This window comes from Tupaia chinensis, unplaced genomic scaffold (genome assembly GCF_000334495.1).
Source record: "Tupaia chinensis unplaced genomic scaffold, TupChi_1.0 Scaffold000059_1, whole genome shotgun sequence".
Taxonomy (NCBI): Eukaryota; Metazoa; Chordata; class Mammalia; order Scandentia; family Tupaiidae; genus Tupaia; species Tupaia belangeri.
The window spans coordinates 555,866-576,613 of record NW_006159517.1 but is presented as its reverse complement, the minus strand read 5'-3'; the positions used below and the strand labels follow the sequence as shown (position 1 = coordinate 576,613).

The 20,748-nt window shown below is 45.5% G+C and overlaps 1 protein-coding gene across 2 annotated transcripts; it reads right to left on the bottom strand.

Moving 5' to 3' along the window:
* Positions 1-1,692: 1,692 nt before the first annotated feature.
* LOC102470908 (keratin, type II cytoskeletal 72) lies at positions 1,693-15,582 on the bottom strand. Of its 2 annotated transcripts, XM_006141600.1 has the most exons (9): positions 15,232-15,582; positions 13,501-13,715; positions 6,939-6,999; positions 6,478-6,573; positions 5,359-5,523; positions 4,907-5,032; positions 3,593-3,813; positions 2,976-3,010; positions 1,693-1,883 (listed from the first exon to the last, which is right to left on the bottom strand). In XM_006141600.1, the coding sequence occupies exons 1-9, from the start codon at positions 15,580-15,582 to the stop codon at positions 1,693-1,695; spliced, it is 1,461 nt and encodes a 486-aa protein (XP_006141662.1). The 2 variants fall into 2 exon arrangements, with proteins under 2 accessions (XP_006141662.1, XP_027632492.1); XM_027776691.1 differs by lacking the exon at positions 4,907-5,032.
* Between the last annotated feature and the right edge of the window lie 5,166 nt (positions 15,583-20,748).

Sequence of the window (20,748 nt, the reverse complement as noted above, 5' to 3'; positions counted from 1 at the left end):
AGATTCTCTAACCACAGGTGAGGAGGTTGAGGCAGTAGCAACCCTGACAACCTCACAACCCGTCCTCCCTTCTATGAGAGGAGAAGTCAGAGAGGAGTCCGAGGGGAGACAGGAGCCAGGGCCTGGGCAACACAGAGGCCAGACCTGCCTGGACACACCAGGGAGTGAAAGAGCATCCGCTGGTAGCTCTGCGGTGGACACAGCCCACCCAGGATCATCCCACACTCTCCCCTGTGGGAAGTCTTTCCTCCTGGCCCACAGGGCTGGAAGGTGCAGTACCTAGGGTTGATGGCAGAGGGCAGTGTGTGCACAAAATAGGCACACTGAGGAGTTCTTGTAGTTTCTCTCCTGCTTGGAAATGAGCAGCTGGTGACCTGAATGGGACTGTGTTCCAGTGCCCTCGGCCCCTCACTATAAGTTAGTGCTGAGAACAGTTCCTGGTGTGTAAAAGGCATTTGATAAAGGCCAGATTGTATTGATCCCACTTTATAAGAGCAGGCTCTTGCACTGGACCACAACCAGCAATTGGAAGAGCCAGAATTGAGCCAGGTACTGTTTAACTAGAATGCTAGACCCAGGGGGACCATTTGCTTGATTATATAAAATGCATTCTGCATGAATACATACAAAACATAATTATTGATACAAACGTGTTGCATCATTTACATGCCAGGACACCTAGACACACATGTGTGTACAGAGCTCACAAGTGTTTTTCCCAGTGAACATGAGCTAAACTAAGCTATGCCTTCCTGGAGCAAATATACATCGACTACTGACTCTGAGCCACACTTGAGACCCCCAGAACAGGGATGTGAGGGGCAGATGAGGGACAGACGTGCTCGCAGCTGACGTGACACCAGGAAAGTAAGGCACCGGCTGCAACGCAGGCTCAGGGATGGCCTGTGGGTGGGTGTGCAGGCCTCCAGCCAGGACCCTGCTGCTCACCAGTGTGCTGAACTTGAGAGGTTCGCTCAGCCATGTGGGCCACAGCTGTCCACCACAGACTGGACACACGAGGGAGCTGTCGAGTCAGCGGCTCTCGAGTTCCTTCTCACTCAGTGCTTGGTGACTGACTTGATGGGTTCCATGGGCAGAGAACAGAGCCCACACGAACATGAAAGGTGGCACTTCAGCTTGGAAGTAAATCCCAGCTGCTCACCAGGATCAGCTATCCCCAATGCCTACCGACTAGAGCTGGACAACCCAGATCCATGTGAGGCTGGGGACCCGGAGGGAAGCAAGCAGCAGACCAAGGAGAATTAGGATATTGCAGATGTTGACATCCTGAGCAACAGATTCCACACCGAGAGCCAAATGGTGTCGATCATTTATTGCTGGAGAAGCAGAGAACTGGATGCAATTCCAACTGAAGGACAGGGAGAACCTGCTGGCAGCGGAGGCCCAAGAAAGGCATGGTGGCAGAGGGGCTTGGAGCAGGCACGGGAGTGCTTGGGCATGGTGTTATGTCTGCATCTGGGGCCCGGACCCAATGAAGGGTGACCCAGAAGGAGGTCATGCAAGCCTGTGACTGGACTTCTCGCATTAGTGTCACCTACTAAGGACAACAGGGAGAGGACCCAGATGGTGGTTATGGACCAAGCACTTCCCAGCCTGGAAAGAGGATCAGGGGGAGGAGGAGAAGAAGAGTGGGTTCTGAAGGTTTCTGGCCACAGAGCGACTGTGGGGCCATCATCTGGAGGCCTTTTTGGTCGCACAGCTGTTGCCCGAGGCTTTGCTAAGGGGATCCTTGAACTCACTGCCACAGCTGCCTTTGGTCTTGACATCTCCCGCTGCAGGTTTGCAGCTGTAACTGCCCGAGGCGCCGAAGCCCACGCTGAAGCCAGTCCCTCCTGCCCCAGCGTTGGTGCTGCTGATGACGGCTGGAACAGTGAGAGGAGACCCCAGCCCGCTCAGCCACACAACCTGCTGCAGCAGGAACCCTCCTGGGGCACACGGCCACTCCCTGAGCTCTCTCCCCATGGTGGCCTCATGAGGAGACAGATTCTCTGTCATGGATGTTTAGTTTACTAAGTTGTTGTTTTGTTTTGGGTTTTTTTGTTGTTTGTTTGTTTTTAGAGAGAGGATTTTTGCTATAGGGCACATGTGCTCACAGGAGAGACAGAGACAGAAAGAGAGAAATCACCAACCCCCAGGGGGGATGGCCACACTACAATCCCTTCTCCTCCACTTTCCTCTCAGGATTTTGGGCATATACTCACACATGCCTGGCGTGAGTTTTAAGTCACTGAGTCCAGGACTTGAGCTGCAGTCAACTACATGGGAATCCAGAGACATAACCATTACGCCATTTGCTGGTCCCGCTAAGAGATTTGTAACAGCCTTGATCATGAGCAGCTTCATCTTTCACATACTGAGCCCCATATATTGACTTTTCCTGGTAGCCTGTGTCACTCTGTCAATAGCAGACATTAAACCCCTAGCACACAGGACGCCTTCTGTGAAATCTCCAAGAAAAGAGGCCTGTCATGGAGGCCTTCGGATGCTCCTGATGAGCTAAGGCTGCTGGGAGTATCCCGCCTCTCTGACACAGCACCTCCCCTGCACGCTCTCCACCTTGCAAACCTAGAGGTTATTTCAGCAGTCTTTTTTCATCATTCAGCCTTTCTGGTCCCCCTCAATCCCTCTTACTGCAACCCAGGACCCTTATGTTAGTCTGGCCTCAACAGAAAAAGAATGAAGCTACTAATCATCATTCTTACAACAGACCGCTGGATTAGGCACTACTGGATGTTATTGGGTCTTTCTACGGGCTGTACTTTTGCATTTCATGGTATTATTTTTTTCCATACAGCTTCTCCTTGGTCATTAAGTCTGGCCCCCCTTTTCTGTTCTTAAGTCTCTCCCAAGAGCCCTCTCTGTGATTTGAATTTCTCTTTTGTGTCATGGAATTAGAGGGACTTAGAATTGTGGTAAGGTGACCAAGGGCAAAACTGAGATCTACAGGTACTTACAGATGCTCACGGAATTTGGATATTCACCAGACATCCTTAAGAAAAAGAAAAACAGGTGAACCGGATTCAACCCTCAGTTCATCTCTGAGAATAAGCACCTCCACCCCTCTCCTAGTCGCCTTTCTTTCCACACATCCCAGAGCTGAGATGAAAAATCTGCCGTAAAGAGTCAGCCCTCCATCAAAGAGGTTTGGGGATTATCTGTCGTGGGCGATAGTTATGCCTCCACTTCCTTCGAGTTATGCTATGGGTCTTACACAAGTAAGAGGAGTGGCTCATGTCCTCACTGAGCCCAGCTTTGACAGAGTGACCTTGAACTTGTAAAACTCTTGGAAGCCATTTGCCCCTTCCCCATCCACCCACCAGAATGGACCATGAAGGGCCAGGGGATGCTGTTTCTCAAACACTGCTGACACGAGCACGTCCTACAACCTCTCTGAGATTTTTACTGTTCAGTTCTTCTTGCTAGCTAGTGTCAGCCCTCCCTGGCACATGGCCAGCCCAATTGCTATATGGTTTGACTTCGATCAGACCCAAAAAGAACCAGACTGATGGCCTTTGGGTTTTGTGTTAAAGCAGAGAGAAAACCATCCCAGACAGAAGGCATCTGGCCCCACCTGCACTCCTCGCCCTCCAGCAGCTTGCGGTAGGTGACGATCTCAATGTCCAGGGACAGCTTCACGCTCAGAAGCTCCTGGTACTCGCGTAGCATCCGGGCCAGCTCCTCCTTGGCCTGGTGCAGGGCACCCTCCAGCTCATCCAGCTTGGCCCGGGCATCCTTGAGGGCACAGTCCCCCCGCTGCTCAGCATCAGCAATGGCCATCTCCAGGTTGGAGCACTGAGCGGTAAATGGATTCAGCACTTTGAGTCAGAACCCAGGTCTGGGATCCCGCTCAGACTGCCTCCCCTCCTCTGGTACTGACTGACAGTAAATGCTTAGAGCCCCTCATGGTGTATCCAACTTCAGACATCACGAGAGGTGAGCGCTCCTTCCCCTGACCCCAGACGTAGTTCGTCTGGCTCATGCCTCAGCCTCTAAAGGCAGGAAGTCTTCACCTGTGAGAGAAGAGGGGAAGGGCTACCTGGGCCCTGGCCCTCTCCCTCCAGGTCTGAAATCACATCTGCAACATTTCATGTCATCCCTGAAAAACGTCCCTGGGTAGCTAGACTTAATTCAGTTCTGCAGGGTATAGGTTGTCTTAGGAGATGCTATACATGGTTCAGGAAAAAAAAAAAGGGGAGGCTAAAAAAGTTCCTATTAGTAAAAATATCTGTCCAATAAACCTGCCATACTTAGAGCCTACCTCATAATCCCACAGAGAATCATTCTAAAAGACAACTGCGTGGAAAGGCGATTTTTGCACAGCAAACAGGTTTTGCCAGCTTACAAACACCTGCTGTCAGTGGAAAGTACCACTTGCAGGAGGAATCTGCAGCTGGGACTCTGTGAAAGCTCCCTGAGCCTTTAGACTGGCTGTGACCTCTAGTCACTCAGCTGGTTTTGGTGGGAGCTGAGTACCAGGCTTCTCCTTCTGGGGTGTTCCCTCTCTGCAGAGTCAAGTTTGATTCACACCAAGGAAAGCAGCTGATCCCAAGGCCAAATGGAATTCTGGGATACAGCCAGCTGGTGCCATCCCCAGCCTCCACAAGACCAGCCCCCACAAGACAGTGCTAAGATCTAAAGTACTTTGGTGAATGGCTCACAGCCACACGGATGCCTAGGCTCCAGTTGCTAGACCACAGAAAGCCATGCTCATGTCCCATCCTTGGGAGTGGAGAGGTCTCACCACTCAAAGGCAGGGCCAGGAGCTCTCTCTCATGAATTTAGTCAAACTGTCCTCTGACCATGGCATACCTGCTTTTCTTATTTCTTCTTGACCAGATTGGTGCTAAATAAACCCCATTAGCCGACTTCATGTCACAGAACCCACCTGCTTCTTCACATTCCCTATCTCCGAGCGGATCCTCTGGATCAGCCGGTTGAGCTCCGAGATCTCAGCCTTGGTGAGTTTGAGGTCATCCCCATGCTGGCCTGCCGTGACCTGTAGCTCCTGGATCTAAGGTTGGGTGACAAGAGAAGAGAAGCACAGGACAACTGAGAATTCTCCTACTTAAGTGTGCGCGTCACAGGGAGGGTGACCACATGCTGTTCTCATTATTCAAGCCGTGTGGGTACTTGCAGGAGGATGGAGGGGCATGCTGACACTGTGGTCACTCTCCCTGGCCCATGCTGGACTTCCACAAGGCCACCTCCAAGACAGAAGAGGTCTCTGCTGTGCCCAAATTTACACACACATACACACAAGCATGCTCACGTGTGCATGTATGATGAGAGGGCATCAGAGTGGTCATTGGGCTGTGACACACTTGGCATCTAGCTCACCTTGGTTTGATACAGAGCCTCTGCCTCGGCCTTACTCTTCAAAGCGATCTCCTCGTACTGGGCACGGACCTCAGCAATGATGCTGTCCAGGTCTAGATCTCGGTTGTTGTCCATGGATAGGATGACGGATGTGTCACTGATGTGGGACTGGATCTGAGTAATCTCCTGGGGGTAGTTGGGAGAAGGAGCCAGTGAGGGAGTACTCATGGTAGAACCATTTCTAATCCTCCCCAGGCAACCTCCACCTTACTCCTTCCCAATCTGCCTCAGCAGCCATGAGAACATCTGCATGAGGCTGAGTGCCTGGGCTTTTGGCCCTCACGGTGGGGCTGCCTGCCCTCGTGCACTCAGAACCACTCCTAGCCTCTTCTACATGTTCTTCCTCAAGATCCACCCTAGCCCTACCAGTAGGGCTGGCCTACAGTGCAACTGTTAAGCACTGTGCAGAGGAAGCCAAATTCCACGTGGCCAGCTAGGGTTTGAGTCCCAACCCCAGTGGGTTGAAAAAGGGTTGCAGTATGACCACATCTTCACTCGCTCACTCTCAAGTGCATGCACACACCACCTCTGGTACTGAAGGAGAAACAAAAACAAAACAAAACCCGCCAAAGGCTGCTCTTCACTCATAGAATGAGGTTAGAGTTCCACCCAGTACACAGAAGCCTCGCAGGAATCACCAGCCATCTCTCTCTTCTCCAGGCCTGAGTCTATCCACATCCCTCATGCTTTCGCACACTGTAGGCTTCAGAATCTTTACTTATTCCACTCCTTCAGGCTGGAGCACCATGCCTCCCAGCACCCACTGAAATCTTCTTCCTCTACCTCCTCTTTCAACAGGAACCTTCCCTGCTGCCCAGGCACAGTTCACTATCTTCCTCCACGCTCCCAAAGCTCATCTACATGCATTCATCCGTCAGGAGGAGAGGAATCATTTCTTCTCCATCGAGGTCTCAATGCCTCACTCATCTCTCAGCACCTGGTAGGGCCTCCGTGAATGCCACTGCACTGAGTTGAAAGGCTTCTCTCTCCCAGCCTTTAACACACAGCCTTCCAAGCTGAGGGCCAGAAGCCACCTGTAGGAGGAGCAGAGTGCACCAGAATGGTCTGCCAAGTCCTTACCCCTTCATAGAGGCACTTGAAGAATTTGATCTCGTCTGTCAAGGAGTCCACTTTGGCCTGGAGCTCAACCTTGTTCATGTAAGCGGCATCCACGTCCTGGGGAACACATGATGGTCAGGCTATCCGGAGAGGGGCGCACCACCTTCCCTTCCCTCTGTCTACCACAGAAGGCCTTGGCTCCCCAGACTTCATGGGAGGGTTCAGTCCCTGAGAGCAAATCAACTACTTTGCAGTGTGACGACTACACCAGCAGGGCAGCACAATGCTCAGATTTTGAGCTGCCAGGTTCTGGGAGCAGCATGCATCTCAGGAAAGAGACTTGAAGGCAGGAGATGGGAAGTTAGAATCTCAGTTGCCCCTGCCCAAGGGTCTGAGTGACCCATAGGGTCCCACATCTTACCCTGCAGACAGGTGATGAGGAAGCCCTCTAGGCTTCTTCTAACCCTTCCTGCGCCCATTACCTTCTTGAGCACCACGAACTCATTCTCAGCAGCTGTGCGTCTATTAATCTCCACCTCATATCTGCATGGGGAGAGAGAGAGAAGACAGAAATTGCCATTCGGTTCCACAAATGCTCACTAAGTACTAAGTGATCACTTCTCTGCCAAGAGCTGCAGGGTGTTGGTCTTCAATCAGGGTTCATGGATGTACCTCTGGGGCACACATTGATTTCCTAGTGGAGATATAGGCAGACAAGCTTAAAGGAATCAATTTCCAGACCCTCCATTCATAGGCAATTATGTACCTGTCTGAGAAAGCACCCATGGGGATGTCATGCAGAGTCTACTGTCCTACCTCCCTCTCATAATCAGCCTCACCCATATGAGAGCAGAAAGGTGCACCTCTCTGCTGTGTGGCACCTTAATATGGTGCAATGAGGGATCAGGAGGTGGCATGGTAGCTAAGGTGCTGGACTCCCTCATGGCTGACTGCAGTTCAAGTCTCAGACTCAGAGGCTTGAAAATCATGTTCACATGCGTGTATGTGCCCAAAATCCCAGGAGAAGAGTGGAGGAGAAGGGATTGCAGTATGGCCATCACCCCGGGGGATAATTTCTCACTTTCTCCCTCTCTCTCTCTCTCTCTGGTAAGTGTATGCACCCTATGGGGAAAAAAAAGAAAAAAATATATATATATATGTGTGTGTTTGTGTGTGTGTGTGTGTGTGTGTGTATTGCAGTGGCCTAGGATGCAAAAAGCTCCCGGGACCAAACAAGAGCACTAGTCACCATTGAACTATATTAAAAACTGTTTTTTATATATTCTTCTGTTCCAAGTGAACCAAGGACTTTAAGTGTTTGAATGGGACTAAGATGGTCCTATAGAGATATTATAGATTTAGAAGATAATATTGATCATTTTGTTTAAAGAGCTCACGTCTTCCATCCCTTAATGTTGTCAAAGAATATTTGACGATATAAGACATTTGTGAAAGCAAATGAACTTGTACATAAGTAAGAAATAATTAATGCTAAGTGGATAAGCAATGTGTGTGTGTATATATATATATCTATATCTATATAGATATATATATATAATGAAATATTATTCAGCCTTAAAAAGAAAAATTCTATAATATGATATAACATGGATGAACCTTGAAGACATTATATTACATGCAATAAGCCAGTCACAAAAAGACAAATACTGAATGATTCTACTCATGATTCTACCCTATGCTGTCAATTTCATAGACAGAAAGTGGAATGGCGGTTGCCAGGGGCTGGAGGAAGTGGGGATTATTGTTTAATGGGTAGAGAGCTCCAGTGGAAGAGTCCTGGAGATGGATGGTGGTGCTTCTGTACAACATTATGAATTTACTATCTACCATTTAAAATTTTATATTATATATATTTATCAAAATTTTTAAAAATCAGTGCTAGAAAATACTTTCATATACATAAACATAACCAATTCTTTACAGCTCTTTACTATTTTGGTTTTGTTTTTTGGTTTTTGGTTTTTTTGTTTTATTTTATATTATATATATTTATCAAAATTTTTAAAAATCAGTGCTAGAAAATACTTTCATATACATAAACATAACCAATTCTTTACAGCTCTTTACTATTTTGGTTTTGTTTTTTGGTTTTTGGTTTTTTTGTTTTTGAGAAGTTTTTGCTATAGGGCTTGTGCACTCACCAGAAACACAGAGAGAGACAGAGAGACAGAAAGCGAGAAATCGCCCACCAGGGGGGATGGCCACGCTGCAATTCCTTCACCTCTATTCTCCTCTCAGAATCCTGGGCACACACGCCTGGCATGAGTTCAAGCCACCAGGTCCAGGACTCGAACTGCGGTCAACTTCATAGGAGTCCAGCGACATAGCCCTTACGCTAACTGCTGGTCCCATCTCTTTACTTGTTTTAAAAGCATGTCAACGGTAGACCACTGGCAAGCTCCCTCCCCCAAAAAGCATTGATAAACGGCTGAAACAGAAGCTGTACAGGTAATGAAGTGGATTATTTAAAGTGCGATTGGAATGCTTTCTGATACTCAGATATAACTATGAGGAAGAATATACTAAATTATACACAGTTATAGCATAAATAGATGTATTGATTATACATTCCCCCAGGACTAGAATCCTGTCTCCTTTTAATAAGAATCGAGAATCTATTATTAAATCTACACCATTTTAATCTTGAATGCTTTCAGTAATCAAATGCACTAGACAGATTCCTTAGTTTATTACTTAATAGACTTTATAATGGTCTCCAAAGCACATATTTGCATTTTTATTTGAATTTAGAAATGAAGTCAGACTTTTTTCTGACAAAAGCAACTCTTATTACTCTGGTTTAAGGATGAAAACTGACTTTGCCAAGGAAGCTATACGGCAGATATTTTGGATAAATAGAAAAAACTAAGTCCAAAGTTTCAAAAATACATGCATGTGTGCTTGTGTGTGTGTGTGTGGATTCATATATAAAAGCACCAAATAGAATTACATCATTAAAAAAAGAGAGAGAGAGAATTATCCAAGTGGATACTAAGAATATTTTTGTGTTCCCAGTCCTTTCTGATCTACTGGTTAAACAGGGTGCCCCTAAGGAACAGAATAAATTGTATAAGCAGTGGCCATGTGATCACTCTTGTTAAAGCTACTTGGAAATTTTTTACAGAAAATTGGAAGGAAAATGAATTTATCAACTAGGAAACAAGTCCTTTTGGCAAGTCAGGTGATTTTCAATTTTTGTTTAAAAAAAAAAGAAAAGAGAAAAGAAAAGGAAAGGAAAGGAAAGGAAAGGAAAGGAAAGATGAAAGGAAAAGAAAGAAAAGAAAAGAAAAGAAAAGAAAAGAAAAGAAAAGAAAAGAAAAGAAAAGAAAAGAAAAGAAAAGAAAAGAAAAGAAAAGAAAAGAAAAGAAAAGAAAAGAAAAGAAAAGAAAAGAAAAGAAAAGAAAAGAAAAGAAAAGAAAAGAAAAGAAAAGAAAAGAAAAGAAAAGAAAAGAAAAGAAAAGAAAAGAAAAGAAAAGAAAAGAAAAGAAAAGAAAAGAAAGGACCTGAATAGTCAGCGAGTAGATTGTTTAAAAATGACCCTTAATCCTGAATCATTAAATGACTTTGACAAGTAATCATTCATCAAAGAAATGGACGTTGAGTGTGGGGCCCTGCATAGGCACTTAGGGAAAGTAAGTGAACAGAACAAATATCCCTGCCCTAAAGGAGCACAGAGAGAAAGACAAACAATAAGTACAACAGATAAGCAATTAGATAGTATGTTAGAAAACGGTAAGTGCTGCGGAAGAAAGAGAAAACAAAAACACTGGAAAGGCGTTTCGAGAACCAAGTAACTACTCTTAGAAAACTCCCGCCATCAAAACCTACTTATATGAATAAAGTTTCCCAATACCTAGATAAGAAACAAAACAAATCCCATAGGACTAGAATCCTGTCTCCTTTTAACAAGAATCAATGTAAACGCATGGATAACTAAGCCAGCTGGAAAAAAATCTGCCTCATTCACCTCATTAAGAGATGTATTTTCAAAATTAGCTTTTACTTTTTATGTTTAATACTTATTTAACAAAACTAGTAACACATTTTGTCGTTCGAAAAAGTCAATCCAGAATAAATTTTTGAACACTTAAAAACTTTGATCATAAGAAGTAAACTTTCTAAAATTTCAAGCTACATGCTTATTTGCATATTTGGTGGTAGCTAGCACAGTCAATAAAAGACGAGATGCATGTAAATATTGGGTTGTTGAAAAAGGTATTTTTGTATGTTTTTCTATGCAAAAATGAGCCATACCTTTTCCAACAACCCAATATATTACATTGGAATAGAACTGTGTGGGGAAAGCAGTATGAAAATAGGACTTAAAATGATAAAAAGATCAAGGTAAAATTTATGATTTTTAGAGCAGAGCTTGTTTATTAACCTTTTAGATGAAGGATGGTAGGTATTGAACTGCCATGGCACCTAGACACAATTGTATATATTTAAGTGACTAATACAGTCATTATAGTTTTAGTGGTAATATATATAGCAAGCATGAAATTATATGTTTTGCTACTACTTACTTTTATGATAACTTTTAGTTAAAAAAATTTTTTTTGAAGAGGTTTTTGCTATAAGGTGTGTGCACTTGCCAGAAAGACAGAGAGAGACAGAGAGACAGAAAGCAAGAAATCACCCCCCCCCCCCGGGGGGGGGGGTCGGTGGTCACACCACAACCCCTTCTCCTCCATTCTCCTCTCGAGATCTTGGGCACACATGCACATGCGCCCAGCGTGAGTTTAAGCCACCAGGTCCAGTACTCGAACCGCAGTCGGCTACATGGGAGTCCAGTGACATAGCCATTACGCCAACTGCTGGTCCCGTTAATTATTTTTTAATTTGTGAGGTTTTTTTTTAATTGTGAAGAATTTTAAAAATTATCTTAGAGAGTCTTGAGAAAAATCTTAAAGACCACTGCCACAGAGTATAAGATGATGCTTAAGGTATACATACTGCCTATTCTCCAGAAATTCAATTTAACAGGAAGGTAAACACATAGAAAATTCTAATGCAAGAATAATTTATTATTAGAATCTCTTAGGATTTATCATAGGAGAGGTATAAAAAAAGTGGCATGAGGACCATACACCCTTGGGAGAGATTAGTGATAAACTTTAAATTATATTACTAATGACAATAAATAACTATAATAATGATAAATGCAGCTAATATTTATTATAGCCTTACTACATGTCTTTAACTCTTCTTATACATGATTTCATTTAACCCTTATAACAGACCTATGAGGTAGGTCCTATTATTATCCCAATTTTACAAATGAGGGAAAAGAGATTAAAATACTTGACCATGGTCATAATGCTAATGAATAATGGGTCTAGGATTTTTAAAATTCTAAGAATGCCTTACATTTGTGAAGCATTTGGTTCTTCTAAGAGCTGTTAATATATTACCATCTGGTATTAACACTCTCAATAACTCTTTCAGATACAAGGCAATATCAGTATTTTATTTCATAAATATTAAAACTGACGTTTACAGGAGAACAAGAGACTCACCTATGCCACTCAACTAGTGAGTGCTAATCCCAGCACACCAGACCTTTCCACAGCCCCTGCATTCCTCCACCCTGGACTTCTGGACTCTGCCTGGCAACCCCTCTTCTTTCCATACCCTGCTCAGATCTCCAGTTGGGTTCCAATTCTCATTTTAATTCCGCTCAATCCCAGTTCATGCTCTATCTGTTTCCACTTATCTGTGGCTACCTGAAAAGTGTTCTTTAAGCCTGTCCCCAAATCCATGTTCTCTCTGAGTTCAAAGACCACATCTTCCTCCCCCAACTAGATCACCACGCAGGGCTCAGATCAGGGTTCTGTTCTGAGGGGACTTAAGAAGAAGGATGGACAGGCAGACTGGACAGGAAGCGAGGGAACTCAGCTCTGAGCATTTCCACTCCCTCGAACTATGAAAGAAGTCACTTATTCCAGAAATCCTGGCACTTGGAAGTAAACTCCCAAAACATCGGGTCACAGCAAGCCTAGGTTTACCACTACATTAGTTCAACTCAGAGGGAGCTTCAATCTCTGCTTGCAAACACATTCTCGATTACTCTCTTTGAAGGTGGGACTCAATGGAACCAGCAGATGGAATATTGGTTAAGTCGCTGGACTCCCACGTAATCAACCATAGTTCAAGTCCTGGACCCAATAGCTTAAAACACGCCAGGCACATGTGCATGTATGCTCAAAATTCCAAGAGGAGAAATGAGGAGAAAATGAGGAGAAGGGATTGCAGTGTGGTCATTCCCCCGGGTGTGTGTGTGGGGGGATGATTTTTCACTTTCTGTCTCTCTCTCTCTCTCTCCAGCAAACGCACGTATCCTATAGCAAAAAAATCTCTCTCTAAGATAAGGTGGGACTCAACTAAGCTTTCCGGCTGAGCTGCAACATGAAAAAAGTTCCAAAAATCCATTTTTGCTTACCTTTACATTTTTTTCTGGGATTAGTTGTGTGTCTCACGTCCTGGAAACTATCATGGAAAATCTCACTTAGGGGGAACTACACAGCCATTCAAGTTTTCCAGTTAGTTTTGAGAGAATTCTCTTCCCCTCGTTCCTCCATTTCCAACACTAGCTATTCAAGACACATTTCCTAGGCAATTCAGAGCACCGTGTTGCGTTGATCCATGCTTTTCTCTCTCTTTCTTTCTTTCTTTCTATCTATCTATCTTTCTTTCTTTCTTTCTTTCTTTCTTTCTTTTAATTTGACTAGAGAGAGACAGAGCAAGAGAGAGAGAGAAAGTGAGAAAGAAAGCTGCCAGGTCTGGGACTCAAACCATGGTTGACTATGTGGGAGTCCAGTGCCCTTAACCACCACGCCAACTGCCGGCCCAATACAGTCTATTCTTAAGTCCCAATCTGTCTGGATGTCCCTCCTTCCCCTGTGGAAAAGGAAATAGCAAGGGCATCAGCAAAGGACCTAAGGCGGCAAACATGCTGGCTCCAAACTGAAACCTCATGTACTCTGAGTCTTCCTAGTGGTATGGTCTCTGCCTCCCACTCACCTCTTCTTGTAGTCCTCCACCAGGTCCTGCATGCTCCTCAGCTCCGAGTCCAACCTTACCCTGTCCCCAGACAGGGTCTCCAGCGTCTTCCGCAGGCTGCTGGCATAGCTCTCATAAACGTGCTCCAGGCTGTTCCTGGAGTTATTCAGGTCCAGCTGCTGCAGCAGGTTCCATTTGGTCTCTAGCACCTGGTTCTGCTGCTCCAGGAACCGCACCTGGAACCCAAAGGTGTCAATGCCTACAATATGCTGTTGCCTCTCAAGAGTGTGAAGAGGGCCCCAGAAAAAGAGGCACCCATCCTGAGGGGGCAGGGGCAGGAAAGGGCATGGCTCATCTGAGGGTGGATTTAGTCGGGTGGATTTAGCCAAGTGGACATGTCCTTCTAGGTCTCCAAGACAAGGAACCAGATCCAATCTATTAATAAAGGAAAGCAGAAAGTGGGCTTAAGTCACGGCACCATCTGCCTCTGTTGCGTGAGTTTGCATGCGACCAAGCTAGCTTCTCTGGCTGTGCATGCTGGTGTTTTCTGAGTAAAGGGGCACGGGGAGCAAGAGAGAAGCAGTGGCTAGGGCATGGCCCTGGAAGGTCACTCTGGTGTTAGAAGACGCTTTCTTTTGTGTAACCTAAACTGCTCTCATGTTCTTTGTTCAAAGCTGGTTATCACATTTTTACAAACTTTCATACTTGATCAAAGGCTTCAATATTTGGACTAAATAAGTCCAGGACCTCTGCTACTCATCAGCATCCCCCTCCTCACCTATCTCAGCTTTAGCAACTGCAGGAATCGTGCTAGGAGCAACAGCTTAGGAAGGAAGAGGATGATCTCTGATCTCTGGGTTGGTCACCACGCCACCTTCCTCCCATGCATGCGCGCCCTTCCCACCTCACTCTGCCTTAGCTTAAGTGGTGAGACAGCCTGTGCGCCACTGGCTGTAGTCAACTTGGGTTCATTTCTTAGCCTACCTCATCCACAAGACAGAATAATAATGCGATCATGGGCTGCTCATTGACAAATGAGTCACTTAGGACAGTAATGTCTCCATAAATGTCAGCCATTGCTGTGTGATGTCCCCTTATCACCTACGATCTGCACGCGGTGGAGACAAGAGAAGTCCATTCCCTGACTGCTCTCCACTCGCTGGGATCACTGCTTCTATTACCCCAAACACACCTTCCCTGTTATCCGAATTTCTGGGCACGCTCTTCCAACACACACACATGAAACTTGATGTGTAGGTCTTTCCAGTCCTCCACAGCCCCACACCACTTGTCTAGCCTGTTTCTCTCACCTCCTCCAGAAGCCTTCCTGGCTTACACATACACCCTGCTTCCTACCTTTAGAGTCCTCCCAACTCACCAAGGACCATGTTCTTTGACATTCCCTGCCCTTGTCCTTCTAGTGCCCCCGTCCTGGCTGTGTGTCCCCATTTCCAGGCCAGATATCGGGAGCCCTCAAAGGGCTCATTCCACAGGCCCTTGCCACTGGGGCAGCCACTCCCTTCCCAGGGTCTTGTCGCGCACAAGGAAGGAAGCTCTGGTTTACAGGGAGTGTGTGAACAGCGTTGCTCTGAGCACTTCGTAAGCATCCTAATTAATCCTCACCCTAGCCCACGGGATGCTCCGGACGAGGAAGGAGACTCGCCCGCCTCCCCGCAGTCCCTCAGCCGCAGTCAGGCACCACTGTGTGCACTGGGCGCCCACGCACCAGCGGGCAGATGCCAGAGCACCCACCTTGTCGATGAAGGAGGCGAACTTATTGTTCAGCGCCTTGATCTGCTCGCGCTCCTGGGCTCGCACTCGTTGGATCTCAGGGTCCAGCTCCACGTTGAGAGGCGCCAGGAGGCTCTCATTGATGGTAACCTGGTGGATGCCCCCGGGTGGGCACACGGTTGGACACACAGGCCCCAGGGCCACACTGCCAAACATGCTGCCAGCAAAGCCACTGGCCCGGCCCCGGCCAAACCCATAGCTCCCTGCCCGCCCACTGGCAGAGCTGCTGCAGAGCCGGCCCGAGATAATGGCCGAGCAGCCGCTGAAGCCCCGACGCTCCCCGCCCTGGTAGTGGGTCAGCTGGCGGCTCATGGTTGGCGAGGATGAAGACGGCTGCTGGGCGGTGTGGGGAGGCAGGAGAGGGCTACTTGCACCCTCCGCCCTGGTTCGCCCCTTAAATAGCTGGGGCCCGGGGCTGGGACTCCAGTCAGCCTAATTTGTAGTTCAGGAATATCTCTTAGGTCACTTGGACCTCTTGGGTTCTTCATTTAGGAAATTACCGTCCACTCTCCCAAGATTCTTATCTGGTCCACCCTGAACTCCCCGTGAAATCCCTTATAAAATGGCCCATAGCCCTGCATTTGCTTTACTTCTGCCTGCGTTGTAGTCATTTGGCTACCTTATCTCTGCTTGTCGCCCTCCAATTAGGGGTTAGCACCGCCAAGATCTCTGGTGGGTCTGGCCTCTCCGGTGTTTATGGTGTGGGTGAGGGTGGGGGCAGTTCGTGAACAGATGTCCAGGCTGGCTCTGCTTCAGGAGGCCAAGAGTAGAGCCAAGAATATTCCAGAGAATAGCCTCGACCTATGTCCCTCCTGCCTCCCTAGGTTGCTGAGTGACAACAGCTCTGTGCTGAGGGTCATCGAAATTCAAAGAGAACAGGCTTCAGCCCATCTGCAGTGACCTGAGTCTCAGTCTGCGGAAGGGGGAGGTGGGAGGCAGGACACAGTGACCTAAGGCCACTGACAGCTCTGGTCACAAGTGCTGGGGAGTAACTTTAGGCAAGAGCTAAAAGGTTTCTCCAGAAAGCATTTCTGGGTTAAGGATAGGGGATTACCAGCTGGGGAAGGAGGAGGAAGGCCTGGGAAGATGGCACAGCCAGGCTTGAGGCAAGACTTGGAAGACTGTCTTTCCTATGTTTTGGGGGTGCTTTTTATTTTTCTTTTGATAGCAGAAAAGGCTCACTCATTCAATCCCAGAAACCTCTGACCAGGAGGAGCATTTGCTACTCTGGCATCTGTGATTCAGCACCAAAATGTGACCAATTATTAGCAAGAGGTCAAAAGGGGCTTGAGAAGAAGACTCAGGTTCGAAATTAAGAACTAGATCCTAGAACATCATTCCGTGTAAGATCAGGAGGCTCTTCCCCCAAACTAACCTGATTTCTTTCTCTAACTTAAGTTGCCTTCAAGTCCGCTCTTAGGAATAGGCCTCCAGTTCCTCCAGCATCCAAGTGGGGTTCTATTTCACTGCCCTTACTTCTTAGTCTGTCCAAGTCTTGGGTCAGTGTTCCATTTTCCCCATTAGATTGACAGGCCCCGCTGGACTAACGCTCCTCTCCCCTGCTCCCCAGTCTGTGTTCAGCCCAGGCCTTGCCACCTGCGACATTCATGATGGTGAAACAATTAGGACAAATCTCATTGTACTGTACTTACACCCTGGAGCCTGGGGTTCCCCTTGGGCTTTCATGGGGTAGCCAGATGGTACCTGAGGGTAACTGGCTGACGGAGATTCCACTGAGCCAATCACAGAGCATAACAACAGCCAGAGTGTTTACCCCTGGGGGAACAAAATTGTGGGGGCATTGGTGAGTGGCGGGGGTGGGGCCAGACACAGATGAACAGATAGAGGAGTCTGGGGTGTCCTGGGTGGGGAAGAGGGTGGGCTCCCTATGCTGCCTCAGAGGACGGGCTGCAGTCCATTTCCTCTGGCGAGAGGAGGGCAATGTCAGTATGGCTGGGTGAGCAGCAGACCCTTCAAGAAGCCCAAGGTTATGTTTTTCATTCTTTTTTGAAATTTTCCCTTTGCCATTCCCCCCATACACACACATATGCACAAGAAAGCATTTTTTTATTTTTTAAATTATTTTTATTAATTAATTTTTCATTTTATTTTATACATTCAATCAGATTATTATTTGTCTTACAAAATGGATATTTCAACAGGTGAACATCTCTCCCCAACACAGTTGACAAAACCACAAAACATCCTCAACAGACAATACCAGACTTCCCTGTGACATCAATACTTTGCCTCCCTATTTTTCTTCTAAATGTCCTTCCTCAGACCCTCCTCTTGCACACATACTGTATCTGGTATTTACATCTGTATACTGTGTTTCTATATCCTTTAGTGAATTAGTTTCAGTCATAGCGTGCAGACATTCGGTATATACTAAACGGGAAGCATTTATAACTCTGGTCACTGAGAATAGAAAAACAAGAAAAGGATTTAAATTGAAAGAGGAGAAGTCTTACATAGGATTGACTTGCAAAGAGAGTCTTTGAAACCATCTTTCTAAGAAGCTACAAACCTGTCCCTCTGGGATCAAGGTTCTTCTGCCCAGGTAAGATGACCTTTTCTTATCTTGCCATAAGGGGTTGACTGGTGGATGAATCAGGAATTCCTCAACCCCTGGGCTCATCATTATTACAGATTATAGAGAGACAGAGTGACGCATGCAGGTTTCAGAGACATCAGATGTGTGGGGATGTGGGCAGATCAAAGGCGACTGAGGCCTGGGAGGAGGGGTTCTCACTGCACTTGCATCTGGCAGCAGCTTCCTCTGCCCTCCTATGCCCCACTGACCCCTTCCACTATTAGCTCTTGTGTGAAAGCAACCCCTGGATTGGGAGACTAGGGCAGGAATATCGCCTTTTGAAGTCAGAGCTCTACAGCAAAAGATGGATAAAACTACTTTAAACCAGGACTTACAGGTATGTTGCTAGTGAAATTGGATCACTTCTGCCCTGCAACACTAGTTCTTGGGAAATTAATAGGTTCCATGGGGAGAAAAAAGTGTGAGAATGGATTTCATGCCGGATTAAAAAAGGTTAGGCAGACATCTTGTGAGAGGATTTTTAGATTCATTTTTAGGCTTAGTGCTAGAGGATGCTTTGGGTCGTGAAACTGCCCTGTATGCTGCTGTAAAGGTGTGTACATGTCATTACACCTTTGTCCAAACCTAAAGGATGTTGAGTGCCAAGAGGGAACCCTAATGTAAACCGTGGCCTTTGGGTGATAACGATGCGTCAACATAGCTTCGTCAACTATAATGTAACGATGTACCGCACTGGCGGGGATGCTGATAATGGAGGAGGCTCTGCATGTGTGGGGCAGGGGGTACATGAGAATCCTCTGTACTTTCCACTCAGCTTGACTGTAGGTCTAAAACTCCCCTAAGACATAAAGCCTGTTAAATAAACTAATTGGTGGATGGATGGATGGATGAATGATATTACTCCTAGTAACCACACTCTCTCCCAAAAGTGCTTAGTGCTTCCTGCTGTACCAAAATGATAGAAAATTCAGTGTTTTTACACACAGTGACTGAGAGGTGAGATTATGAGTGATTTTTTTCATATTTTTTAATGTTCCTGAATTTTTAAATATGAACATATCATGTTTTTATAAATGGGTTATTTTAAAGCTAGAGAAGAAAAAGAATGCTGGTTAGTATCAGAAAATAAAGTACTGTTTCCCAAAAAAAGGTCAGTGTTTCTAAACATTTTTTTTCAAACTGTAGAATCCTCTGATCAATTATCTTGTGGGGTCCAGAATTACAAAAACTATTTTTAAAATTTTTATTATTATAATTATTTATGCATCAATAGCTATGCATCACTTGGCTCTCAGAGAGAATTTACCCAACATGAAATACACCGCAGACCAATCCACTTGAGAATACTATACATGTTATCATCAACGGGTAATAAACCTTTGTCCCACAAATGTTTTGCCTCTATTTTCTTTTCCTAATGTCCTTCCACATACTCGTCCCCTCTCCCATCCTCCTTGCACACTGTCTCCAGTGTATATAACTATTTTCAATGCTTTTATGTCCTCCAATCTTCAGTCTCTACCATAGAGTGTGGACAGTCAATATATATGGAAACATACAATGTCTTTCTTTCATAGCCTGGCTTGCTTCACTAAGCAATAAATCTCCCATATTCAACCACTTTCTATCCAATGCCAGGGTCTTGTTGTTTTCTATGGTCAAGTAGTATTACATAGAGTATATGTGCCACACTTTTTCAATCCATTCATCTGTTTGTGGACATTTGGGTTGGTTCCATGTCTTAGCAATCGTGAATAAAGCTGCAATAAATATAACTATGCAAGTGCTTTTCCGACTGAGTGTTCTCCTGTCCTTTGGGTAGATACCCAGGAGTGAAATTGCTGGATCCTATGGTAGTTCTATTTGAAGGTCTTTGAGGAACCTCCATATTATTTTCCATAGCAGCTGGGCCAATTTACAATCCCACAAACAATGTAGGAGTGTTACCCTTTCACCACATCTCCTCCAGTACTATAATTTTTTTTTTTTGTTTTTAATCTTTGCCATTCTGACTGGAGCTAGGTGATATCTCATGGTGGTTTTGATCTGCATCTCAATTATGATGAGGAATGTTGAACATTTTTTTCATATGCTTTTTGGATGTTTGTATGTCTTTTCTTAGAGAGTTGTTTATTCGGCTCATTTTCCCCATCTTTTAATTGGGTTAATTCTTTTTGTCCGAGTAAGCTGCTTGAGTTCCCTGTGTATTCTGGTTATCAGTCGTTTATCTGAAGCACAGTTAACAAAAATTCTCTCCCATTCCTAGGGTTCTTGATTCACATTAATTACTGTGTCCTTTGCTGTGCAGAAACTTCTTAATCTGATGTAATCCCACCTGTCTATTTTGGGGATTAATGCCTGTGCTTTGGGGATCTTGCTTAAGAAGGCTTTGCCTATTCCAATGTCTCCCAGAGTTTCCCCAGTGTTTTCCACCAGTAGTTTTATAGTTTGAGGTCTTAGGTTTAGATCTTTGATCCACTTTGAGTTGATTTTTGTTAATGGTGATAAATAGGGGTTCAGATTCATCTTTTTTGCAGATGGATACCCAGTTTTTCCAGCACCATTTGCTAAAGAAGCTTTCCTTTTCCCAGTGGATTAACTGGTACCCTTTGTCAAAGGTCAGTTGACTGTATGTTTTGGAATTTATTTCTGGGGTCTCTACTCTGTTCCATTGGTTCTCATGTCTTTTTTTGTGCCAATGTTGTTTTGATTATCACAACTTTGTAATATATTTTGGGGTCAGGAAGTGAGATGCCACCCACTCTTCTTGTGCAAGATAGCTTTGTCAATACAGGGTCTTTTTTTTTTTTTTTTTTTTTTTTTTTTTAGAGCTTTTTTTGCATCAATAGCTATGCATCACTTGGCTCTCAGAGAGAATTTACCCAACATGAAATACACCGCAGACCAATCCACTTGAGAAT

What these genes read in the sequence shown, in the direction of transcription:
- LOC102470908 (XM_006141600.1), bottom strand. Translation starts at nt 15,582, where the DNA reads ATGAGCCGCCAGCTGACCCACTACCAGGGCGGGGAGCGTCGGGGCTTC. An exon ending in AGTTCGTGGTGCTCAAGAAG is followed by an intron (nt 6,574 to 6,938) that starts GTAATGGGCGCA and finishes TGTGTTCCCCAG; the next exon opens with GACGTGGATGCCGCTTACAT. An exon ending in TCAAGTGCCTCTATGAAGGG is followed by an intron (nt 5,524 to 6,477) that starts GTAAGGACTTGG and finishes AACTACCCCCAG; the next exon opens with GAGATTACTCAGATCCAGTC.